This window comes from Nilaparvata lugens, chromosome 2, assembly GCF_014356525.2.
Source record: "Nilaparvata lugens isolate BPH chromosome 2, ASM1435652v1, whole genome shotgun sequence".
NCBI classification, from domain to species: Eukaryota; Metazoa; Arthropoda; class Insecta; order Hemiptera; family Delphacidae; genus Nilaparvata; species Nilaparvata lugens.
The window spans coordinates 21,936,746-21,962,493 of record NC_052505.1 but is presented as its reverse complement, the minus strand read 5'-3'; the positions used below and the strand labels follow the sequence as shown (position 1 = coordinate 21,962,493).

The 25,748-nt window shown below is 31.9% G+C and overlaps 1 protein-coding gene across 10 annotated transcripts in view; it reads right to left on the bottom strand.

The window, feature by feature from the left end:
- LOC111057850 (FK506-binding protein 5) overlaps positions 1 to 24,880 on the bottom strand; it is a 31,847-nt gene extending 6,967 nt beyond the window's left edge. Inside the window, exons 1-9 of one of the 10 annotated variants that reach the window (XM_022345321.2) lie at positions 24,332 to 24,880; positions 21,878 to 22,234; positions 19,869 to 19,993; positions 16,220 to 16,363; positions 14,107 to 14,269; positions 12,400 to 12,420; positions 11,061 to 11,170; positions 6,594 to 6,977; positions 50 to 218 (exon numbers count right to left, since the gene is read on the bottom strand). In XM_022345321.2, the coding sequence (XP_022201013.2) occupies positions 50 to 218; positions 6,594 to 6,977; positions 11,061 to 11,170; positions 12,400 to 12,420; positions 14,107 to 14,269; positions 16,220 to 16,363; positions 19,869 to 19,993; positions 21,878 to 22,234; positions 24,332 to 24,476 (1,618 nt within the window). In that variant the 5' untranslated portion in view covers positions 24,477 to 24,880. Of the gene's footprint in view, positions 1 to 49; positions 219 to 6,593; positions 6,978 to 10,342; positions 10,432 to 11,060; positions 11,171 to 12,399; positions 12,421 to 14,106; positions 14,270 to 16,219; positions 16,364 to 19,868; positions 19,994 to 21,877; positions 22,235 to 24,331 lie in introns of all 10 variants that reach the window. The other 9 variants (XM_039420789.1, XM_039420786.1, XM_039420790.1 and 6 more) reach the window with 9 other exon arrangements.
- Positions 24,881 to 25,748: the final 868 nt, after the last annotated feature.

The following is a 25,748-nucleotide window of genomic DNA, read 5'->3' as shown; positions in this document are numbered from 1 at the left end:
GTAGGATAATAAACAATAATGGAGTAGTTAATTGAAAAATGATAATCACCTTTTATCAGTTCATCATCAGATAATTTGGCTTGGTAATCATTATCTTTGCCTGGCAACTTGGAAATTTCATCATCCTCTTTTTTGTCATCAACTACAGTTTCCTTGTCTTTTTCAGCAGATCGTTTACTTCTAGAAAGAGACTCTTTATCATTTTCAGTACTCGGCTCCTGAAAGCAAAAATTGGTGTTACAGATGAATAGGAATCAGGATCAACATCAACATCAACAAACAAAGAAAATGATTCAGTAATAAGTATAGGGCGGAATGTAGTAAGGTGATATAAAATCGCGATAATTGTCATATTTTGACTAGAAAATAAAATTTTCTCAGATGAAAAATTAATTTGAAATCGTTTTATGATTTACATGGATATTACTGTACTCCCAAAACATGAGTTTGAAATGAAATGTCGAACTCGGAAAAGTCGAAACTAAAAACTTGCACTTTGCACTCTGCAAAACTTGAAATTTGAACTTTCTTTGTAAAATTCAAGATCAGAATCAATAACTATAAGATGACGTGATAATATTATTCAAGCTTCTAAATGCTTCAACATGAATCAAGTAACAGATAGGAATTATTAAAAGCATCAAAACGTGAGAAATGAAAATTGAACGTCTCAAATTCTAGCTACAGAACAATCAATACCGTTATGAGATATTTATTTTTACAACAAAAATCGGTTCGATTTAAATTATAGATATGAGAAGCCTTGATGATGTGTGGAGAACTCAATGTAATGTCATTACAGCTCATGAATATATTTTAAATCTGTGCTACTATTGCTGAATGTTTTTCTATTTCTATTACAGAAGTAATAAATAAATAAATAACTTTATTCAAGACTTTCTAGTGATTAGTAAACGTAAATAAAGTATGATGACTACTGCGACAACAAATTACACGTATAAACAACAAATTCAAAAACACAATAATTCAAAAAACTTGCAAACTATCTAGACTAAAGCTGGGTTTACATCAAAGTTATTAACAACATGTTTATTTTTTCGTCCTAATAGATTCTATTGGATTAAACGGAGCTTGACAAACACATATGCACATTATGTGTATGATAAGTTATGTTAAATCTAATAGAATTTATAAAGAAGGAAAAATTAACATTTCGTTAAAAACTTTGGTGTGAACGCAGCTTAACATTGATTTACTTGTTATTATGTAAGGCAGATAGAAAGTTATAATAGGTGCAGTAGGCATTACAACAGATACTATTATTCTACATAGTTAGTATGGAAAGTTTTACAAGTTTCTGAGAAGTAACCACAACCGATGCGGTGTTCAGGAGGTGAGTTTTTAAAATTTATCAAATCTATGATTGTCAGTATTCAAATACCTCATTGATTTTTTAGTAAGGAGAATAATCAATCTATTATTATAGAAAGAGCAGTTTCAACAAATGAACTACCTTTCATTATTGACTTAAATTGGTTTAGAGGAGGAATTATTATATTACAAAAAGGGTTCAGCTGGACATCAAGCTGTAAATTATTAAACCGACATGATGTGCTATTGAATTGAATTCATTAAAATACTCAATTGTTCAAAATGTAAAATATCAAGAAAAACTACGATAATTTTGAATTCATAGATTTTGTGTATACTCTACATTCTGGATTCAGTTAACTTTCAGAGCCAGGCTTCAGAAATTAATTATTAAAATTATTATTATTAATCAGTGTTTATGTTTAAATTTAAATTGAGAGCTGAGAAATGTTTCATGTTGAGTTGCTTTCAAAACGTCGAGACGTGATTGAAATGATGAATAACAAGTAAATATTTTCCAAGAAAGAATAATGTAGACTACATTCCTCGAGCGACGGGAAATCTGCCAATAATGTTATTGGTTTTAGAGTAAAATCCAAATAAAACTGATAAAACAGAAAGCAATAAGTTTTCTATTAGTATTATAAATGATAATTGATGAGAATTAAATAAATTATTCGACTATATAGATTTTGTAATATTATATGATACTGGAGTTTCTTAAATATTTAGTCTACTATGATATGAATGAGAAAAGTATTAGCTCTGTAAAAATATACTAAAACATTAAAAATGCGAGTGCAGGGATGGCCACCAAGTTTTGGAACACTATTAAGTAACTAGTTCATGAATATTTTTAGAATTAAAAGTACATGTATTGTAAAAATGGAGCAATCGTAGAAGGCAGTTTGGTACAGATTCCTCAGTGTTTGCAGATAGAAGAAAGTGAATGACTTCATGGGTAAATGGGATCACATATTGCTCAATATCACAAGTTGCTCGATACAAGACATTACAATCATTAATCAGAAAAAACTCTGTACATCGGATAGGATAGACAAACAAATAACATATACAGTGGTGAAAAGAATAAGTTAAGAAAAACAGGTCAATGTGATTGGAATATTTCCATTGACAAAATACAGTACTTCATAGAAACGTCAGAGTATTGCACATTACAAATATAGAGAATAATTATTCTATTAGAATTCGGTGATGGAAGAAAATGGATAGCACATGATGAATGATTGTAATACAAGAAAAAGTATTGATTCGAAAACACTGCTCTTATTTCATATACAGAACAAACTAATTGTTGAGTTGTGTGATTTGTTGAACATTAGTCATATTTGAATAGAAGTAAACTCTTCATTAACTATACAGATTACTTAGAAAATGGTGTAATGTAGTTTGTACAAGAATGTTTGGATTGAGGTTGTTTATCGCCTATCTTCAAATCCTTTACATATAAAAATTTACAACAGAAAACATAGAAATCGCATATGTATAGATATAGAAAAGAAAAATATGTCGAGAGAAACGAATACAGATAGGTTAACAATATACAAACAAAACAATATACAGAAAAAGGAAGAAATTATACATGGGAAAGTCAGTTCTGAAAGCATTCCATGAATTGATTTTGAATTTCTCAAGTATTTGTACAAAAGTATGAAGTATCACTATTGAACTCTTCACTATTGAGAATATGACAAAATAAATTACATAATAGATGAATTAACTTAAGGAAGGTTGTACGAGGGAAAAGTATCAAGTCTTATGTATAAGTTTCAAGTTGATAAAGAACCACTGAGATGAAACTGTAAAAGTTTGCTTTCTGTTTTATCATTGAAATTAAATAAAATAATTCAAAAAATAAATACAGAAACACATGCAATGTTAGAATTATTGTTTGAACCGGGAATTAGTTTGAAAGTAATCTTTCTTTTTTTAACCTGTAGTCAACTGGAGCAAGACTGGTGCTACTGACTTCTTGAAACTTCTTGAAGTGGAAAAGTCACGATAGTAATTATTGACAATACTCAACTCCAAGATGCAAGAAATTGTACAATAAATAATACTGTTTGAATTAAAGATAAATAAAAAGTGAGAAATAAGAAATGAAGCTTCCTAAGCGTAGAAATTAATATTAGGAGAAAATTTGAATATATAATTTCTATGTGAAAATCTCAATATGATGGAATCAATAAACCTATGATAGAGAATAGCAATTACATGAACTGTATTCTAATCTTTGATTTACTCAACTGAAACATATTTTTATTTTCATACCATGAATAACATATTTGAAACGTAAGAGATTAAGAGATTGATGAAATATAGCGGATCACATTGATAAAACAATATAAAAAATCTTAAAGCACCCTTTATTTAAAAAAAAATTAAAATAGTTTAACAACTAGTTTCGCTGATCATTGTCAGTTTATAATAATGATAGTGAGATCACCGAAACTAGTTGTTAAACTATTTTAAAGTTTTTTTTTTTAAATAAAGAGTGCTTAAGATTTTTTATATTTTATTTATTGATTTAAAAAGAAGCCCATGTGAAGTGTTTTTATAAAACGGATCACATTGATATGGAACCAGTGGATTATCGATTTATCAAGATTATTGACTTTTTGGTAATTGGTTTTATTGAAAATTGAAAATAAACTATGAAGAAAATAATTCATTTCACGATTTATGGAAAAAAATTTTATAGATATTGGTAAATAATGAAGAATATATTGGTTGATGTTGATGTTTATGAAAGAGAAATGATGAGAAAATTATCAATTATAATAATTCCATCGTTTACTAGTCTACTTCAAGTATCTTGACTGAATGAATGTTATAAAAATATTTGACATTTTTAGTGATATTGTATAAGGAAAAAATAGATCTGATTATTTTATTATCAATGTTTTATTATCAATAAAATATTAAATATTTGATAATTCATAACATTTTCGCATAAGAGTTTCCTCGAATATGAAACTAACTATCCTGTACAATTTGGATTTATACTCATACATTTCAGATTAAAGCCTCCTTTCATAATACATGGTATTTCAGAATGAAACATTAAAACTGAATAAAATATCAATAGTAGATCTATTTAATGAGATTGTCTTTGCATTTCAAAATAAAATAACTTTCTCTCGTCATAGAACAATATTGTATTCAATGCTGAACTGAACAGAACAAATTAAGTAAGAAAAGAATAATAATAAATATTTCTAAGTACAAATTTCACTCATCTATGAGAACAAAAGAAAACAATCCGAAAGGTTCTTGAAGGTTGAACATTATTGCTTGATTAAATTTTACCTATAAAATCGACATATTATTTCAAAACAGTAAAATAACAATAACATGAAGAGTTTTGCTATTAGAACATTTTTTATAGTACTGTAGTAAGACACAATTTCTTAATATTACCACAAATTCCCACTAAACAGATATAAACTATTGTAATTATTTACTTGCTTTTAAAATCTGTAATTAGGACGGTAATAAGTGCCCCCAAAGCAGCTAGACTTTCCTCAATCGATTCATCTAAATTAGTCATAAATTGAATTTACTACATTTATGATTATTTGACTCAATATTGACTTTATTTTATTTCGCCTGAAACTCATAATGCTCTAGACAATAACATAAACATAAAACCTAATTCTATTACACATATGAAAAAGAGCAGTGTATTCATACATCACAGCTGAAAATTTATAAAGGTAACTGAGGGACAAGTGATATTAGCTTGATTCGGACTAGATTTAATTTAATTGATTGATCAATAGTAGATTAAGACAATTGAGATCCAGTACTTGATTGGAGTGTGTCTATAATAGTAAAAAATTCCAGTTATTAGTTTCATTTGATAATCATAAATATTCAACGTTATAAAATTATCTCAATCGGCAACTGTTTCACTACAGGAAAAAATAATTATAAAATGAATACATAAATTTTTCCAATCACAAAATCCAGTACTTCAAAATACTATTGGATTTAATGGCTCAAAAACGATTTAAAGCTGATAAATTATTGTTCATAATCTGCTAGATCGCTCATTCACATCATGCAGCTTCAACGTTCCATTAAATTAAGAATTCACTATCATGAATAGCAATAAAGTTATTAATAAAACATTCCTCAGGCAATATGAACAAAATGCAACCAACTCTATGTTACAGTTGCAATAGAATTCTCATTTTGATTATGTAAATACAGTAACTACTATTAAAAATGAAGAAAGCCCCTCCCCTCAAATAATCAATCGATGATAAAATAATATTGCAAGAAGATAGAGCTTTTATAACTGAATTTATACTGACATATTAGTTGAAATATTTCCCTATAAATATTTGCTCAATAGATTCCTGATTGAAAAGTTATGATTTTGAAAGTTCTTTCAACAAATTTCGTTTTAACAAAAGATAATATATTGAATTGAAATAGATTCTTGCAGTATTAGAACATGTTAAAAACATTCCAAGAAGACACACTCAAACCAAGCACTGGTAAACGTGAATGAGAAACAAAATTAATGAACATGTTTACAAAATTGGTCTTAGAAATAATACTGATCTTGGATAAGTCAACAAGTGATCAACATTGATCTTAGTAATAATACTGATGTAAAACAAAAGATTTCACAATTGGGAGTAGAATTGCATCCAACCTTTATTTGAGGGAAGAAACGAACCATCTCTAAGATATGTTTGTTAAAATCAAAATACTTCATGAAAGTAAATTTTTTATGGTTTTAGACATGTGGAAAAGTTGTGAGCTTGATAGGTCGATAGTAAGGAAGTGGTTTTTGATACATACACCACAGCTTTAGTGAGATAGTTTTCTCGGTGACTAGATTTATTATGAAGATGAGCACAGTAGTTAACTTGACTAATTTATGACAGTTGGTGTGTGCTTCAACTAGTGTTAATGGAGCTCACAACGTTCAATATCATGGGGCTTGCAACCATTATACAATAATTATATAAATTTTAAATAAATTATAGGTTTCTATTGTGTGGATTTAAGACGTTTGATATGAGCAAATATATGAGAGCATGAGATTCTATGGAATTCATAAATGTAAATGAATGTTGGCTGAAGCATGACACATCCGAATTTCACGAATGATGTTAGAAAGTAGAGCGATATTATTGATGTTAAACAACGAGTACGTGCGTGAGTGAGATGGATGATAGAACATAGAACTGCAGACAAAGAGGAGACTATGAGGAGAACCTTACTGAATCGACTCCTATGAGTGAAAGGGTTACTTTGCCTGCCAGAATGACTGACGCGTCTTTATCATCGTCATCATCATAATCGTCGTCATCAGGAACAAGCAATTTCTCTACTTCGGACTGACTGACCAAAAGATGAGATTGGGAGGGCAGGGACCCTTCTAGGAAGATCTCCTGTGCGGGGGCGGGGATTGGAGTGGGGGTGTGAGCCCTATGGGTGGGCTGGGGGGTGGAGGGGCGGCTCCACCGCTGGCCCCCCTCAATGCTTTCGGTCAGTTGCATCCCCAGCACTCGCACTTCACTCTTGGCACTATCTACCTGCTTTGCAAACTTGACCGCTTCCTCCGGGGATGAGATCTCCTTCTCAAACACATCCGAGTCGCACTCCTGCAAACATCAATCGTTATTTTTATTCATTTCATTTAATAAATACAACATACAACAACAAATATTATATACAAATTTTATAAATACAACAAATACAAAATTTGGGGAAAAGACAGTTTTAGCCAACTGTCTTATCCCAATCATATTATTGTATAATATAATGATAAGTGATTTTCAATAAATAAATAATATACAATGATTAGAAAAGGACAACAGGCTAAGCTCAAAACTGTCCCTCTCCCGAATTTTCTTTAATGAAATTTTCCAAAAATATTGGTTAGATATGAACGGATAACAATTACACATAATCAGGTAATGCCAGTTTGCACCAACCGGAATCACATATATTAAGAATTTTTATTTTTCCGGAGCGAACCAGCATTACTGTTCTATGATGATAATTATATGATCTGAAATGATTTAATGGTGGAGAGAGCGTTCGGGTGTCTCCGCCGCAAAAACATGATAGACTGTGATGTTGATTACTTATTCTGTAAATTTAGAAACAAACAATGGAAAGTTTTTGGATCACCTTTCTTAGTTCCATGTTAAGGAACTAAACAGGCTGGAAAGGGTACTCTTTCCGGCCTAGGCCGGAAAGAAACCTGTTCTGACGTCAGACGAGAGTCGTCTGCAAACAATGTCTTTCAGATCTACGTAGGGACTGGAAAACAGCTGCTTTCTGTGCAGTGTGGCGAAAAGGTCAATTCATCTTGGTCAAACCGCACAGTACTGTATCTTTAAAGAATAGGGATGTGAAAAATTCACTTAGCAGATGACGATTTCGACTGAATTTTCCAATGAATTCAAAATAGCGATCAAGAGAACTTTCAAATTCTAAAACAATTGTCGTTTTATTTCTTGCTAGACACATTCAACGGTTACAAAAACAATCATATTAGAAAACATATATTCCAATCATTCTTTCAATACGATCAATTGTATCGAAATATCTATAATAAAACTGCATACTCACTCATAGAATTGAAAAATAGTACTATATATATATATATATACCGAGAAAAATATATAAGCTTTGAAAGAAATAACGATATTAATAATACTAACTCTATAGAAACTATTTACAACATACATAATTAATAAGGAACATTGAAAGCAAGCAAGACAAAAAATGGTATGGCAAGCTGTGGATACAATAATATTACATGGATCATTTCACATAGAACAAAATACAGGCAAATAAAACTACAAGCAAATATAAAAAGCTGGTTAGGGGGAGATTTCATGATATTCCTGTCATATTATTCAATAATACCATTGAGAAAACTTAAGTAATAATGACTTACCTCATTAAAATGAGGTTTCAATGATAATACTGACTTTTTCCGACAATGATACTCATATTAACCTATTTACATAATACTAATAGCCTACTAATGATTCGGAATAATGTGAATTGCTTCTTCAAATTTAATGGTGAATTCTTCTGACTTTTTTCGGCGTTTGGCAAAGTATCACACTTAAATTAATAAAAGGGTATATAGGATTAACTGAAGTTGATCCAAGTAACCATCATTACTAAGTTATTATAAACATATAGCAAAGGATAATTTTCATCCTCAAAGTGTACCATTAAGTTAATTTGATGGAGCTATCGTAGATATCCAAATGCGGAAAGCCTACTTGAACCTTTTTGAAAAACGATTCATTAACCTAAAAGATTAACCAGTTTAAGGCTAGTATTTTTCCAACGCATGACTTCATGTATTATAAAATAAAATATAATTTACAATTCTCAATTCATAATTTTAAAAATTACAATTTACTTGAATAAATATAATCAACTTATTAGCCAAGCGTGGTAAGTACTAGTGTTTTAACTCGGTCAGATACCGAATACGGTTCGTATGCCTTTTTGTTATCTTTATACAAAAATCTATAAAACTATATTACAACATTTATTACCAGTCATGAGGAACATGTTGTATCACAAAATATCATATCTTTGAAAAATATAAATATTATCCTTTCACAACTAACTTTATAGGGAGTTTTCTGATTTCTCCTGATTACTGTATTCGAATCTAAACTTTCAATGTATGTTCAATTGGTTTCAATGGCTGCGAGTTCAGTTAAGACCTAAGTCTACCCAATGAAATGTATTTTTATTCCATCGAATATTGGATAAATAGTAGAATAATCCACTCAATAGAATTAGTAATTTTGCAATAAGTTAATCTGTAATCGACGTTCAGTTATCGAAGTATGGTGTAATTTTAAGATTATTATTTATTCGTTGGTTATCAATCATAAAAAATATTTATTTAAAACAAATACAGTAGGCTAAACCTAGTGATTCCAATACTAAAAATATTGGTTATGTTATACGAAAGCAATCAAAACTCAACAAATTATGCTACATCAGTAATTGAAACTGAGAAGAGTTAGTAGCAAAAATTCATTTTTAAAAATACATTAGACTCTGAGGAGACTTTCATACGATTATTGCCAATAATAATGAATACAGAGAATAGCAAATACTTGATACGTAAAACATTACGATACTTGATTTTACAACTGAGAAGTCATAAATCACAGTAATCATATACTATTTCTCAAATAAAAAGGAATTCGAGTCGTAATTAGAAACATATTTGTTAAAATTTGTGTATCTTTCACTGAAGATGAGTGAAAAGTTGGAATAAATTGAAATACTACTACATAAAAATACTCGTATACTATTGTAGTGCATTATGAGCGATTAGAAGGGTTATCCCAATAATAAAAACATATTTTAATAGATTTGAAAACTGTTATATAATGTTAAACCGTCAATGATTTTACAGAAAATCAATTTTTAATTTACTAATAAACCTTCAAAATTGTTACTAAAAACCTTCAAAGTTTTTTTATTGTTATTTTTAAGAATAAAGACTCTCTTTCAGGTACCGGTACCTTTGTCAAACAATTTTTTTAGAATTCATCTTTGAGTAGAAAATTTTTCCAAAGTGAATAGAATCATCTTGGAGATATATGATGGAGTTTAATATTCATACTCATAGAATAAAAAATGAAATTTATTGTAATTAAATACCTTTATCAAGAAAAGGTACGAATGAGTATTATGGGACAATGCTCAGTGAAGAATATTGAGGTTGATGAACCTGATTGTTGAATCAAATATTTACAGCAAGATTATAAAAGTACTCTGAAGGTGACGCTTGAATTTAACGTTATTTTTATTTGACCTATCAATTAACCAAAACAGTCAAGCTCAATCAGTCGATTAGGTAAAGAAAACATAAAATGAAAACAAATGAAAGCTATTAAACACTGATTAACGAGGTGAACATGGTTAGCCGTTGGCAAAGGTTGATCATGCAAGGAATTAGGCAACAAAGTACCTCAGCCTTGCTCAGGCTATCCGTGTTTAGCTGCTTTGAGAGCATGTCCCTCTGTACTTCGGCGACTAGGCCTGAGATTGCCGTAACGACTGAGGAAAATAAGACCACCAATCAATAACTGCAGCTGGCAAGATGCTCAAGCTTACAATAAAATTTAAAACATTTTTTGCGCACCCTCAACTATATGTTGCAAATCAAGCCGAACAAAAATAAGTGAAAAACTAGCCGATAATCCATCAACAAAAATCAATCATCGTCTTGTCGAAGTATCTCTGAAACATTTTCAGTTTTATTTTCACTCAGGGGCAGATTTTCTCTAATTCAGGAGTTATCATCATTATTCAAATGATTTCATTACTTAAACTGCCAGTTATACGCAGTAAATAGTATTGCATTTGAATGGGAATAGCATAAATTGTATTTCAATACATCTGAAAATGTTTGGACTAGGATTTGAGAAACTGGTTCAAATAATCGGATCCGGCAGCAAACAAAAAAATAACAAATTCTAAAAAAAACTAGAGAAAAATTGATAAAAATAGAATGGATAGGATGATGATATCTTAAATGAAAATAAGGAGACAAGAAGTAGCAATACACCATCGTCAATAAAGGATCGATCAATCAATCAAAACAATCAAGAAAACCACATGAACATGGCAGAGCCTGAACTAATAGAAACCCATGCAAAGGGTTTAGGAAATAGTTCGAACAAAACCTTTTTATTAGATTCGGGTTTCGGTGGAACGGAAACTAGCTTTACGATGCGCTCCATGGCGGCTTCTGTCTCGGCCAATCGCTTTCGCAGCTGATCCAACTCAATGTCCTCTGCGTGAAAGTCATACAAAATATTCACTGCACCAATCTAGCCTCTACATCAATATTTAACATTGATTCAAAATCATAAATTAGCAATCAATTTTAAGTAGAGCAGTTCAAACCTATATTATCAATTGTAATTGTATTGATGATTGATGAATAAGTAATGAATTACTTTCGATAGCTTTTAAGTTAAAAAAAAATACTAGACGGGAAAATGTTTCATTAGGATCTTAAGGTTGAATTCCTAAGCGAATACTCCAGGCTCGCCGGCTATAGTCACGTAGTATTAACGGTTTTATTCTATAACTGTATATTATTGTAGTCTATGTCTACATATTATGTCGACTGTAATCTACAATAATATACATTTATAGGGTACAGCGATATACAGCAGATAGAGTCGCCAATTAGGAATTGAACCTTAAAGAGTACTTATAGTCAAGAACTAAGGGACAAGAAGCAAGTTTAGAAGAGACAGAGTTCTCTCTACTAGATATAATAATATATTCAATCGAGATAAATGGGCATGAGCCTAAAACATATAAAAGAAACCTATCTTTTAACCAATATGTGTACTGCTGCTGAATTTATTGAGAGTGTTATAACTTACCAATTCAAGTGATGGGACTGAAAGTATCTATCATTGATTATTCTTGTTTGTCCCAACAAATGAAAAAAAATGAATAGATAGACAGGCAGATAGACAAAATATAAAATTTCATTGTAGGAATTTAAAATTAAATCATTGGATTATAGCATAGGCAAGAAGATATTATATTAAAGCTAAAGTTCAAATGAGCTAAAAGATTTCCTTAGTCACATTTCATCCAAATTTTTTAGACTCAGTTGATTCGGAACGATACATCATTCTCAACTATAGGTTAAGGTTGAATTACTGGAAACAATCTAACCTTGAAAGTTGAAAATTATATTTCCTTCAACAGTTTTTTCTGCTAATTCAAAATATTCTTAAAAAATATACAGTCATGAAACTATGGATGAAAATGTCAGGTTAATCTTCGATTTATAAGACAGTCTGAAATAAATAAATAATTTGAATGTTAAATCAATTCAAGGATGGCTGGCTTTAGAAGTTAGAAGAGAATGATACTTCAGCCCTGGTTTAAGTCGAAAAGTGAACAGCTCAATTGAGCGTTGCTCTTTGACAGAATAATAATATTATAGCTTAATAGAGAATAACTTTACGGAAACTTTGAAACAAGGAAATGACTTACTAGCGTCCCTCTCCTTCCATCCTGATGAGAGCACAAACAAAAAACGTAATTTGCATAATTAACAAAATTTATTAATGTTTCTTATTCATGTACGATTCATGTTTGTTATTCATGTAAGAGGGGTAGTAGCCTAGAAACTGCCGGTGCCGCATTGGTAGGAAGAGGAAGAACAGTTCATTTGTTATCTGATGGTTAGACGAGTATTTCAGAGAACGATTCACTCAGTTACTCCACGTTGTGTGGCCGATCAACGCACAACTGTCACTCAATCTCTTTTCATTATGTCTTTATTTTTCATATACGGAGTTTTTTCTACGAGACATAAATCACTTATGAAACACAAAAATGTTGAAAAATCTTGACGCTTCCTGCTAATTTCTTGACGAATTCAAAGAAATTGCCAATTACGAATGATTCAAAAAACTGCCTAAAAGCTTAATAATTATTATGCCTGAAGCAAATGAAAGGGTTGACAAGTGGCAGAGACAATACTCTAACAGCAAAACTGGTTTTAAAATGATTGAAATTGTCACTTCATAACTTACAGAGAAAAAGTCTTTTGAAGAGCCTGATAGTCAGTTCCTCATGATAATTAAATCAAACGATGATTTATCAAACAAAGAAATTTGTGAAATCTTCAACTTGAGTTTCCACAGTATCATTTTGATCAGTATTGTATCTTATTGGGCTATTTAAATTCAACTTATCAATAATTGGAAACCACCCTTTACTGAAGACCAATTGAAAGTAAGGCTTCTATAGCTTTTTTGTAGTATATACTTCGTTATTTCCAAGAGACATAATATTTTGTGAAATCATCAAATTGATTTTCCACTTCGACCAGTAGTTTCTGATTGGGTTGTTCAAAGCCAATTTATTAACAGTTGGGAACTGTAACTCTGCCCTATACTGAAAACCCATTGAAAGTAAGGCCTTCATAACTTTTTTTTATAGTACATCCTTAAGCGGTCGTCACACCAACGTCTGCTAGCGGTAGCGAGCTCGGTCCCGCGGAGGTAGTTTTTCTGGAAGCAGTTCACACCAAAAAACGTCCGCCAGCGGTAGTTTGGTTTTGTTCTTGTTTTGATGAGGCTGGTTCTCTAGAAGTGGGGGAAGGCCGGCAACCAGAGCGCTACCGATGGCGAAGTTCTGGAGTTCGCTTTCCATGTTATTAGATTGGCCACGTCAGACCGAGCTCACTACCGCTAGCGGTACTACCACTAGGAGACGTTTCAAAAGTTCGCCTGGCTCGCGAAGTGAAACTACTGCCGAGGTACAACCTCCGCGGTAGCGAACTCGGTGTGACCTGCACAGCTTAATAACATAGAAGGCGAGTTTTTTGACTTCGCTACCGCCGCGGACGCGAGCTCGGTGTGACCTGCCCTTTAGGCTCAACTCACACTTACGCGACTCAGGTCGAGAAGAGACTCGACTCTAGTCGAGAGCATGTGATTGCAATTGGTGACACTCAGACCAGTCGAGTCTCCGCGACGACTCCATTTGAAAACACATGCTCTCGACTAGAGTCGAGTCTCTTCTCGCGTGAGAGTGAGTTGAGCATTAGTTATTTCCAAAAGACATGACTAGAATATCTTCTAATTTGTAGAATCTCCTTGACATCTTATCCTGTTTGCAAATGAGAAATAGGATAGTGACTTCTTCACATATTTTTTAGAGGGAGAAGTGTTGAATTGAAGAGAGACTCACCTAATTTAGTGGCACTCTCTTCTTCAACTTTGTGAGGGTGGTGAGTGTGAGTGGATGGTCGGTTGTGGTAGTAGTCGGATTCGTTGAAAACTACACGCCGAAATTCTGGATCCGGACTGAACTCTTTGTAAGCAGCCGTTTCTTCCGACTTTTTGAATAGCAACTGAAAACGAGAGTAAAACGATGGTGAGTTGGAAAATCATACGAAACCTTCCAAAAAATTTAATACGGTAACCTAATTTGTTGTCAAATAGAGCTTGAGGCTGTGCAAAGGCTGGAAAAAACATTCTACTGGTGATATTTTTCAAAGTTTTTCGATTGTTTACTATCAAGCTATCAAAATGAAAAAAGTTTTCAAAACAAATTTCTTATCATTACTTTTTGAGATATGAGTTTTTTAAAACTAAAAATAAACTTTCTACTGGTGATATTTTTTAAAGTTTTTCGATTTGTATATCATAAAGGTATCAAAATGAAAAAGTTTTCTCAGGAAAACCGTTTTTTTCCTGATCATTACTTTTTGAGATATGAGAGCCTAAAGTTTAAATTTTTGGGACAGAACATTGCAAATTCGGTAAGAGATAAATCCATGAGATTTGGAGAATTGATTCTTCGTGGTATTGTTGATTGAATAAAACAAAAATTTTCTGAAAATATACATTTTTGAGGAAGTTATTCAATTTACTAAAAATGACCAAAAATAACTTTTATTTGAGTCATTTTTGGTAAATTGAATAACTTTCTCAAAAAATGATATTTTCAGAAAAGTTTTGTTTCACTAGATCAATACCATGAAGAATTTATTTTCTAAATCTCATGGATTCATCTTTTACCGAATTTGTAATGTTCTGTTCCAAAAATTTAATCTTCAGGCGCTCATATCTCAAAAAGTAATGATCGAAAAAAAATGTTTTCCTGAGAAAACTTTTTCATTTTGATAGCCTGATGATATACAAATCGAAAAAAATTGAAAAATATCACCAGTAGAAAGTTTATTTTTAGCCTTTGCACAGCCTTAAATAGTGAGTCTCATAAATTAAAATCAGGCGTAGCAGAAAAAAAATATTTTGTATTTAGAAATGATATTGAAAACAGAGAAGTTGGGGGTTTTAGATGAATGAGCTACCAAATACTAAAAATAGTAGAAAATGCTGAGTTTAATTCTCAATATCAAATTTCAATAGCACTCCTATAATTATTATCATATGCAACATATTATATTAATAGATTAGTTGGTAACTGGTATAAGTATTACCTAGTTTCTTACCAAGATAGAATAAACATAAACCTAAAAGACAGAATGTTACAAGAAAATTGCCGTCTCAAGAGCTTAACCCAATAGAAATCCTAAGTGCCGGTTGCACAAATCGTGATTGATTCCACGAGAGCCAATCAGAAAAGCCGTCTTATTAGAAAGGCCTTCTCTGATTGGTTCTAGTGGAATTAATCACGGTTAAAATTTAACCGGCTGCTGTGTAATCGGACCTAAGAGTTGAACAGTGTTTTCCTTTTGTGATACAGTAGTAGGTCAGCGGCGTATTTATTCATATTCAATTCAACTCAATTTATTTGCCATTTTATAGAATGATAAGAATTTTCTGCATTGCATCCTTTAACCATGAATATAGATCAATATGAATAGTGATACATTTACATAAAATAGATGAGGATCTCAAATAATAGAGATGAAATATTTTAATCAGTACCACAATTTTTTCAATCACTTACCAGTGGTACAGATTTTATCAAATGTAACGAGTTTTATCCATCCCGTCATGCATGAACAAGTCATAATGGCATCATGGCCGAAACATGTCGTAAGTGAACAATTTTAATAAAAAGTACTTGGATTTTTATTTTTAATTTATATTCAAGAGTAGCCCTAATGAAAAAAGACAATGAAGAAGCCTTATGTGGCTTCATGGCATATGTGGAAATGGCTACATGACTATCCTCATAATAAGGTTCAGGTAGATAGCGTTCTCGGGAATAGTTACCCAATGTAGAAAAGAAATGTTGCATTTATTGAGCAATGTTTTTTTTAAAGTGTTGACACCTGGATAAAAATAGAATTACTTTGAATGGATTATTCGACTTCCATGATTATAAATACCTTCATCATGGTGTACATAAAGAAAATGACGATTCCGATCGTATACATGGGCATTATTATGCCCATTGTGGTTCCACCTTTGGGGGCTGGCACCACATGACCTGCCCCTCCCATCGGAGGGCGCATGCCTGGAACTACGGGTGGCTGAAAAATACAATATACAATCAAACTGGATCGTTGGGAAACGGTCAATTACAAATAACAGTTGGAAACATGACCAAAAAATAGCGGTTGGCATTTTTTGAGGTTGAACAATTGGTTTAAGAGGAAAAATAGCTTGATTGTAATGCTGATGTAAAAAATAGCATTGCAGTTTCTCCCAGACATTTTCCTAGCTAACTTGAGAAACAGTCCTTGAACGAACAGAAATATATTTAAAAATCACCCTCAAAAACGCAAGTATGACTTGACAACACGTTGTATACAAAGATTGGAATCGATTATTGTCGACTAATACAATTAATTAGAATACGATCATCTATTCTATATTACATACACTTTTGTAATTACCAAATGTAATATGATTTCTAGCATAAGGACATTATTGGAAGCACCATGATTTTACACAAGCATACATTTTCATTCTACGAGGAAAATTGAAAACTAATCCAATCACAGCTTCATTACAAGATAATTCAAAAAGTACCAAAGGGTGTCCCAAAAAGATGATCGTTTTTTAATCACTATGACTTTTTCTACATTTCTGAGTTTGTTAAATTATCCAATTTTGAAAAATACCTATTATAATGGTAATTTGAACTCTTAAGAGCTGTAACCAAGGAATAAAGCTGAATTACTGGAACATCAGGGACTTTGAAGTGCTGATACTGGTATAGTTTTTACATTAATTTTTCCAGATTGACAGCCGAATGAGGGCCGCCGAGTAGATTCACTAATGTAGTGAATACTTCAAAAAATGTAGAGACTGTACCAGCATCGATGCCCCAAAGTCCCAGACGTTACATTAGGTGGCGTGAACCAGCCTTATACCTAGGTCGATTCTCCACAGTACCACTTCTCCTAATTATGACGTCTTTTCAAGTTGATGAATGTAAAAAACTCAGAAATATGAAAAATATCCTTGTTGAGAATCATTGAATTTATAATAATTTAAAAACTGAACTTCCATTTTATGACACTATATTATGTAAAGTAGTCCAACTATTAATTGAATTTAGAGTCAAGGAAGTTCAGTGCAGAAAATGGTTAATGTTTATGATCACATTCAAAATATTATCTCCATAATTTTGTAATTGGTAGCTAAAGACATATTTAATGAATAAAAAATGAAGTAAAAATTATCATGGATTCAAGCCTTCTATTATGAATCATGACTAAAAAATGAAATAAAATATCACATAATGTATTCTAGGTTGGAGTATAAACCTACTACAAGAGATATTGAAAAAATAGTTTGATAAAAAAAATTGTCACATCATTGAAATAAAATTTGTATACTAATATAAAACTCAGACAATTACGGTATTGTAAAATAAAACGCAAAACAGTAAAACAATAATACTCAAGGAGTTGGCGTAAATCATGAAGCATGAATTCACAGTAATAACAAATTTCAAGTAGCACATATTTATCTACCAAATCAGAGTTATTGAGAGAATGAGAATTCTGCCAGGAACGTTTTTGGCCCACAAAATGTCTAAGTTCAGTTGCATTTCTAAAAATAGACCAGGCCCCAGCCAAATTAACAGACAAGGCTAGACTGTCACGTAAAACTCGTAGATTTTTCCATTCTTTACATTACTTCGAACAATAATCGACATTTCACATTGAATTAGAATACCTTCTGTACAAAATACATTATTTTATGAATATTTTAATTCGATACTATAATAATTTTTGAGAAAGCCTAAAACAAACAGGGTTTACAACTGAATGAATCCACTGTAGTTTGAGACTACTGAAAACAAGTCCAAGTAAATTAGAATACCTTCATTTGGATTTTAGCTTTATTAAAATAATATCCATATATTTCATAAAGAATATACGACTGCGATAATTTATGAATGTGATATTTTCTATTTACTCGTATTTAGAATTCTGTGAAGAGTTGTATTACATTCAATATTATAGAATAATTATCTACTGGTCTGAAAATGAGACGGTAAAGAATTTCTGTTGAATGAGTTGGAATATACTTTTCTATAAAATGAGATAGAATAGTGCTCTTGTTTTCATTTCAAGTTCGCAAGCAATTCTAAAACTATTCTGACTCAATGCCTTCTTTCAACTGTCGCTGGCTCTCTTCCAAATAGTATTCGTGTTCACTGACAGTCTTCAAATTTTTAGTCTTGCATCATTGAAGTATTTGAGAATTAACATATTTTATTGTAGTATTTTCTATCAGCATTACTCATGCACTTCAATTGGATTACAGTACTTGACTAATCGAAATTTGAGTAGTCACTTATTTCGATTCATTTTAATTATATTGCTTAATCTAATCTTCTTATTGAATAAGTGGAATATTTCGGAAATCAATGATGTACAATATAATAACTATTTCAGTTTGATAATAGCTGTTACTATACTGTTGCATTTCGAAGTCGTTGGCTATGAACATGATTTGCTAAATTCTGTCTCTTTCTATTATCAATCTTATGTAATCTTATTACATAATATGTAATCAATTATTTTTGTAATGTATTGTGTAATCTATTTATGTAATTTTTTCTCATTGTAAAGGGTTGTGTGGTAGAGAGGAACAGGAGTCCTAACTCCACCCTAATAAAGGCAATTAATCAATCAACCAATCTCTTTCACTAAAAAAATGTATCTTTTGATGTAACTTAGATGATAATCGAAACAAATATCGATATCAGTAAGTTTTCTTGAATTCTACAGAAAAATATGAAAGAAGACAGTTTTTTTAAAGTACAATTTTACTAAACCACAATCTGGTCAGTTTTATGCGAGTTTAGATTATGAGAAAGTTTTAAATATCTAGAGAATATCCATATTTTACACACTGAACCACAATATCTTACTTCTACAAGACCACTTTTTCGAAGATCCTAGGGGCCTGGACACACAAAGAGAGATCTGTGTACAGCGGGATCTATAGTTAAATAGATAACTAAGATAGAGATACCTAAGAGTGTCATCACAATGAATGCGTATATGTGCAAGTGCAAGCTTGGTTATGCATGACCAAGCATGCAGATGAGAAACAAAATTTGGAAAGGGCAATAGGAACACTCACACTGAACGCTTGCACTTGCTGGTTACGTTCAGTGTGAGCAGCTACAAGCAAGTCACAATGTGTTTCAATGACACTTTTCAAATTTTGTTTTTCGGCTTTGTGCCTTGCACAATGATCCAATGTGATCATACCCTACAACCGCTCTCTGTGTGTACAAGCCCTAATATTTCTAGGTAATATCCAATTTTTTAATCAAGCCTAATTTTATAGTATTGAACACTGAAATGTTGTTCTTATCTCCTCATCATATATAATTCATCATATATATAGTTCATCATCATATAATTCTAGTGCATCTGCTATATAGTCACTTCCCAGTAAGTTCGACCCTACTAAGATCTTTTTATGATTAATGTGAGTATCATTCTACTTGGAAAACATGAATGAATGAGATATATTTTTATGAATGAAAGTAGTAGTACAACTCACCCGTCCATCCTTCTCGATGACCCTAGGAACCTTGTGAGACTGAGGGATGGCGCGCCCTCTTTCCCTCAGCGCAGGGTGCAGAATTTCGGGCCGCAAGTGAGGTGGTCTCTCTTGACGCAGATGTTCTACAGGGCATTAATAGTTCAATATTATTATTATTAATAGATAATCAGCTAAATGCATCCCAAAAGTCGTGCTTATAAGTAATGTTCACATTCTTCAACAGATCTAACCTCAAAAGTTTGCCTGGTGGCAATTGGGAAAAATATTTCCTCTAGACACATCTTCAGTTTGAAAAGTTGGAGTTTGTTTATTTCATGTATAGTAGGAGGGTGAGAAAATTTTATAATTGCATGGAATAAACTTTCAATTATTTCAAACTATCCAATTAGAAAAATTACCATAGTAATAAATAATAATTAATAGTATCTTAGCCTATACTTATACGAAAATTATTGATTCAAAAAGCCAGGCTGATTATTGCGTCGATAGGCTGATTGATGTATTTTGTTAATAATTCAAGTACTACAGATTTCTAAGAATTTAAACTTGGAGAGCCGGGATTATTGTGGAAGGCGTACCTACAGCAACTTCCAATAATTACACCTACCACAAAAAGCAACAATTATCGCATACTTATGGAAAATTGTATTTTCATTTGAACTGGATTGTTTCAAGTAAAACTGCATTACACACTCAAAATTAAATTTTATCATCTACCAGTGTGTGATTTTTCAGATTTAGAATGTATCTAGCTTTTTACTTGAATAATCATGTAATGTAATTGAATCTTCATTATTTTTATGAATAGAAATAAAGTTCTATAGAATAAACATTTTTTTAAATATTTTATTAAAAGTACAGTATATTAATACACAAACAATCATTCAAATGTAAAAAAAACATCAAAGAATATTAATTAAGTGAAGACCTAGAAGAACATTGTAACATTAAAACAATGATAACACCAAAACTCCAAACACAGAACTCATAGGGCAAAAATGAAAATGAGAAGTAGTAGGAGTAATAAGGAAATAGATTATACTGAAAAGGAATGTACATTATCATCATGCATTTATTAATATTTAAACTTTACGGAATGGAAAACAACCACGATTAGTATAGAATGTTCTCCAAAATAACAAAATAAATTACTTTTAATACCTATTTGTTTTTGGACTGTGTGGAATACATTAGACAATTCTTGGAGTGTACTGAAATTACATTATGACGTTATATTATAAATAGCGAGGGAAGAAAGGCACACAGAATGATAAGAGATTCATTATCAAGCCGTTAAATTGAAAGCTTATACTTCTCAAACTAAATAATTTTCGAAACGAATTTCAAACGAAATAATAATTTTCACATTGGAAATCCTTCTAATGTAATTAGAATTGGTAGTTAAAATGAAAAATATAAACTGGGTTTAAAATCACGGAAAATGATTCAATCGCTAAGAAAAAACTTGGAAACATGGGAGAACATCCTGTCAGGAAATAAAGTTTTCCAAGATCGATTATTGGGGAATCCTCTACATACATCATACAATAAGACCATCTTGAAGAGAGTTGTTTATATAAATCAAGTTTGACTTAACTTTGAAATGCTCAAAAGTTTTTCAAGATGAAATGTTTGACAAATACCGTTATTAAATATTATTAAAAAAAATTTAAGTTTTGAATTTAATATCATAGAATTGTTGAAGTCATAATGGGAAAGATTGTTGGGGATTCTGAATAAAAAAATATTGAACTCAGTGAGAGTGAGTGATTTGTTGTTTATAATGTCATTATCAGTGATAATTTTCAAATTATTTTAGAGATACATTTAATTAATTACATAGGCAAGATGATTTTTGAAATGATGATTTGTACAAATTTGTTTACCATTCAATGTAGTATCGTTAAAACAAAACAAACAATACCAAAGGTGTTAAGTAAAGGCTATTACAAAAGCGTTAACCAAATTGCAAACTCAAATTCAACAACAGTTTTCTGCAATCTTACTTGCAGTCGTTAAAGTCCATATCTTCAAGTAGCGTGGCGCGCCGAGAGAGTTTGGAGTTACTCCAAAGTTCTCTTTCAAACAGAGAGAGCTGTTCAGTGATCTAACGTCATCTAAGATTTGTTTATAAGACTGACCGAGTCGGACCTTATCCTCTAAGAAAGTTGTGATGTCAATATTACATTTTGTCATCACTTCGTTTTTACATCGATCAACAATTTCCTTGGTCAGTTTACCCTGCTGGAAATTCATAACTAACCTCTTATCAAAATCTTCCTCATGCCTCAGTATCTTCTCACAAAGTTCGGTCATAATTTTTATAAGATTAACATCCTTTTCAAATATTACATCACAACACTCTGAAAATTAGCAAAATAAAACAAAAACATATAAATAAAATTATAAAAATGAAATGCGATAACTTACGTCATAAAGAAATGAAAAAATATAATATAATAAAAGATAATTCAAATAAATTGGTATAAAATTATTTTATTTGTGTGGGGGGGTTCCTAGATCACGCCAGCGTTTATTGTTTGGTCAGGGCTCCTGGCCCTCTCTGCCACAAAACCCTTTACACAAGAAAAATATTGCATTAAATAACATGAGAGACAGTCACCAGTGGTGACCGAGTGTAAAGCAAGCTAGGGCACTAATCTGGTGTCCCAAGTATCATGAGCGCAATAACAGTAACGTCACGTGGCGCGATCGGGACACCTCGACTCTGGCGACCAAGCCTGGGGTCCTAATGTAACACGGGCCATAAGGTTGTACACCACGCTGCTGAAAACATTTTACTAGTAACATTTTTAAAATTTGTTGATTCCGATACCATCTTATTTATTTTATAATAATTTTACATAAAACCACATAGCAGAGCTACAGTGATGTATGAAATATCACAACTAGGTTATTCTAAATGGAAACAATGCTAACAAAACATGAATAATGAATGATACCCTATAATATAAATAGAGTACTAACAGTAAACATAATGAATTTAGCAAGCTATAGAGGAAATTTTCTTGAAAAACTCATCAAATTTATAGGGACATTTGCTTACAAGAATAGTTTTCAATTTATTGTTAAATATACCAGGAGTAGCACTCTTTTTGATAATCTGTGGTAGGGCGTTGAAAACTTTTATGCCCATGTAATAAGGGCCTTCCTCCTATAAAGTTAGTCTATGCTCTGGATAGCTGATCCCCTTTAATCGAGTGATATATCTATGTGCGACTTGTCCCTCCATAAAACGGTCCCTGATTCTTCAACACAAAAGAGCCAGCTCTAATACTTGAATAGCTGGCGCTGTGAGAAGGAAATGGTCCCTAAATATGGGTCTAAAAAACACCTATCTGTCAGGCCAAAGATTTGCCTCAAAACCTTCTTTTGAGCCCTGAAAATAGCATCAAACTCAGTCGTCTTGCCCGAAAAAATAATAGGATACAAAATAAGAATGATACACAATTAAAGCTGTTCCTATATTAGAAACCCTGGAGATTACACCAACTGCAAAAGTTACTCTACTCAGATTCTTCAAAAGTTTAGAAGAGTGTAACTTCCACTTCATATCTAATAACAATCCCAGAAAAGTAGCTGCATCTGATGGTTTCAAGGTGATATCTGAATCAAGTTTTACATGAAAATTCCCTTGAGTCCTTCGGGCATGAAAGAGCATTAACTTAGTTTTACTAGAGATCAATGATCTCAGACTATTATAACTGAAGCACTTATTATGCTCAGTCAAACAGGTTTCTGCTCCATTAATTGGAGAATCAGAATTTTCACCTTATATGAGTGTGGTTGTATCATCAGAAACAAGAAACAAAGTAAGGTCATCATTAACAAACATTGAGTTATCGTTTACATATATCAGATAAAGCTATGGTCCCAGTATATATCCCTGTGCAATACCATGATTCATTGCCAGCCAAGAAGAGTTGAAAACCATGCCATCCGCATCAACAGAGACCCTATGATATATTCCGAGCAAAAACGATTGTAACCACAAAAATTCGACTCCCCTCACACCATAGTGAACTTACACAAGAGCAGATTATGATCTGCTTGATACATTCTTCCTAAATTGGTGCTCAGTTGGTTGGCTTTAAGTGGGTATCAATGTAGGTTTTAATCATGTTGGCTCAAAGATTATGATATACCGGTACTAGGCCCTATTCTATTATAAATTCCTCAGAAATAGAGGAAATATTATACATATTTGAACTTCTCTTGACCTCCTCTATATATTGAAAATTATACACATGTTCCAATAGCCTACTGGATTCCATAGTCTTTTATATTAAATTGCAGCCTAAACCTAAACATCTAGTGAATAGTGAGTGCCAGAAATTGTTTATGATTTTATCATAATAAAAAATTTAACAAGACGTTAATAATTTTTCATAATTTTCAAGTGCCCAAAAAGTAGAAATATTAGGTTTAACAAGACTCACCATTGGTATTTACAACAACCGGAGGCTTTGGAGCAACCGAGCCTTGTAGCATAGGATAAAATATTTTCGGCCATAGGACAGCAAAACAGCCTACAACAATAGCTAATATAAACACTGTTTTGCCAGTCCCGAATTCTGTAGCCATTTTCGTTCGGTAAAGTCGTTTTTGTTTGGGTCAATAGAATTCGCACTTCACAATCCCTGATCGATCATTAGAAATAAATGTTAGAACTCCGGTATGAAAACAAAAATAAACAACTTAAACTTATGATCCATAATAGATTTACTAAAAATGACCAACTTTACTTGACATTAGCAAGCAGACTGCAATACAAATGAATGTAGCAGACGACAGAAGGAGATATCAGTAACGCCAGTAATACCAACACCAAGAATGAATATTATAACTAAAATCATTCTCTAAAAGTCAAAATTACTTGAATTGCGAGCAGCCAAAAGTCTGTTGTTCAAAGAGAATTTCAAATAATGATATTTGATAATCGATATTTTTTATGTATTGACCCACTTCTAATGTAAAATAATATATAACTAAACTTTTTGATCACATAATAAACACCACAAATCTTCCTAACCATCAAAACATTTCCGGTCTACACTGTTGAAAATGATTGCCAAGCAATTGAAAGTACTCCAGTCAGTAAGTAAAAGTTTTTAATATTTACTCAATAATTGACTGCATGTCGTGTTAAAATACATAGAAAAAAGTGTATATATAACTAATTATATGAAATGTAATGAACATAATATAACATTCTCAATATCATCATGTCAATCAACAAGTAACAAGAGCAGTATCCTGAAGAAAATAACATAATCAACTCAATCATTTTAATACGGTATGCTAATGGAATCCACACCAATTCCTTCACTCAGGAGACCAATGAATATCATCACATATCCCTTAGACATTACCGCAACTAACTACAACCAAGAGATATCATTTGACAAAGCAGATAGTGCTATCCTTTTCCAGTTCTGCAGCATTGCAGGATAGTTTTCAACAGTGGACATAGAATAATATGACACTGAGGAGCATGCGCCATAAAAATGTTGTGATGCTCCTTGGCACTGACACAGAGCAGAAGTAAGAGTCTTCTTTGTGGCACAAAGAAGTGACACATTATTACCACACATTATTAAAAATCTGGTGTGGCGCACTCACACAACTTTCCTTGCCGTTATGAGAATTGATCACCTGACGCTAGTGTTCACGCGCATCTCAAGTCTACTTATAAACAAAGATCTGATCTGATCCAGCTGGTGACAGGCCAATAACGCTGGAGACATACAAGGTCTGCTATCTCTTCATAGTGAATCATTTGATAGAATCAACAGTTGCCAACAGTTTGCAATTGGATGATCACATTTTCTCGAATTTCGAGCTTATTTTCAATTT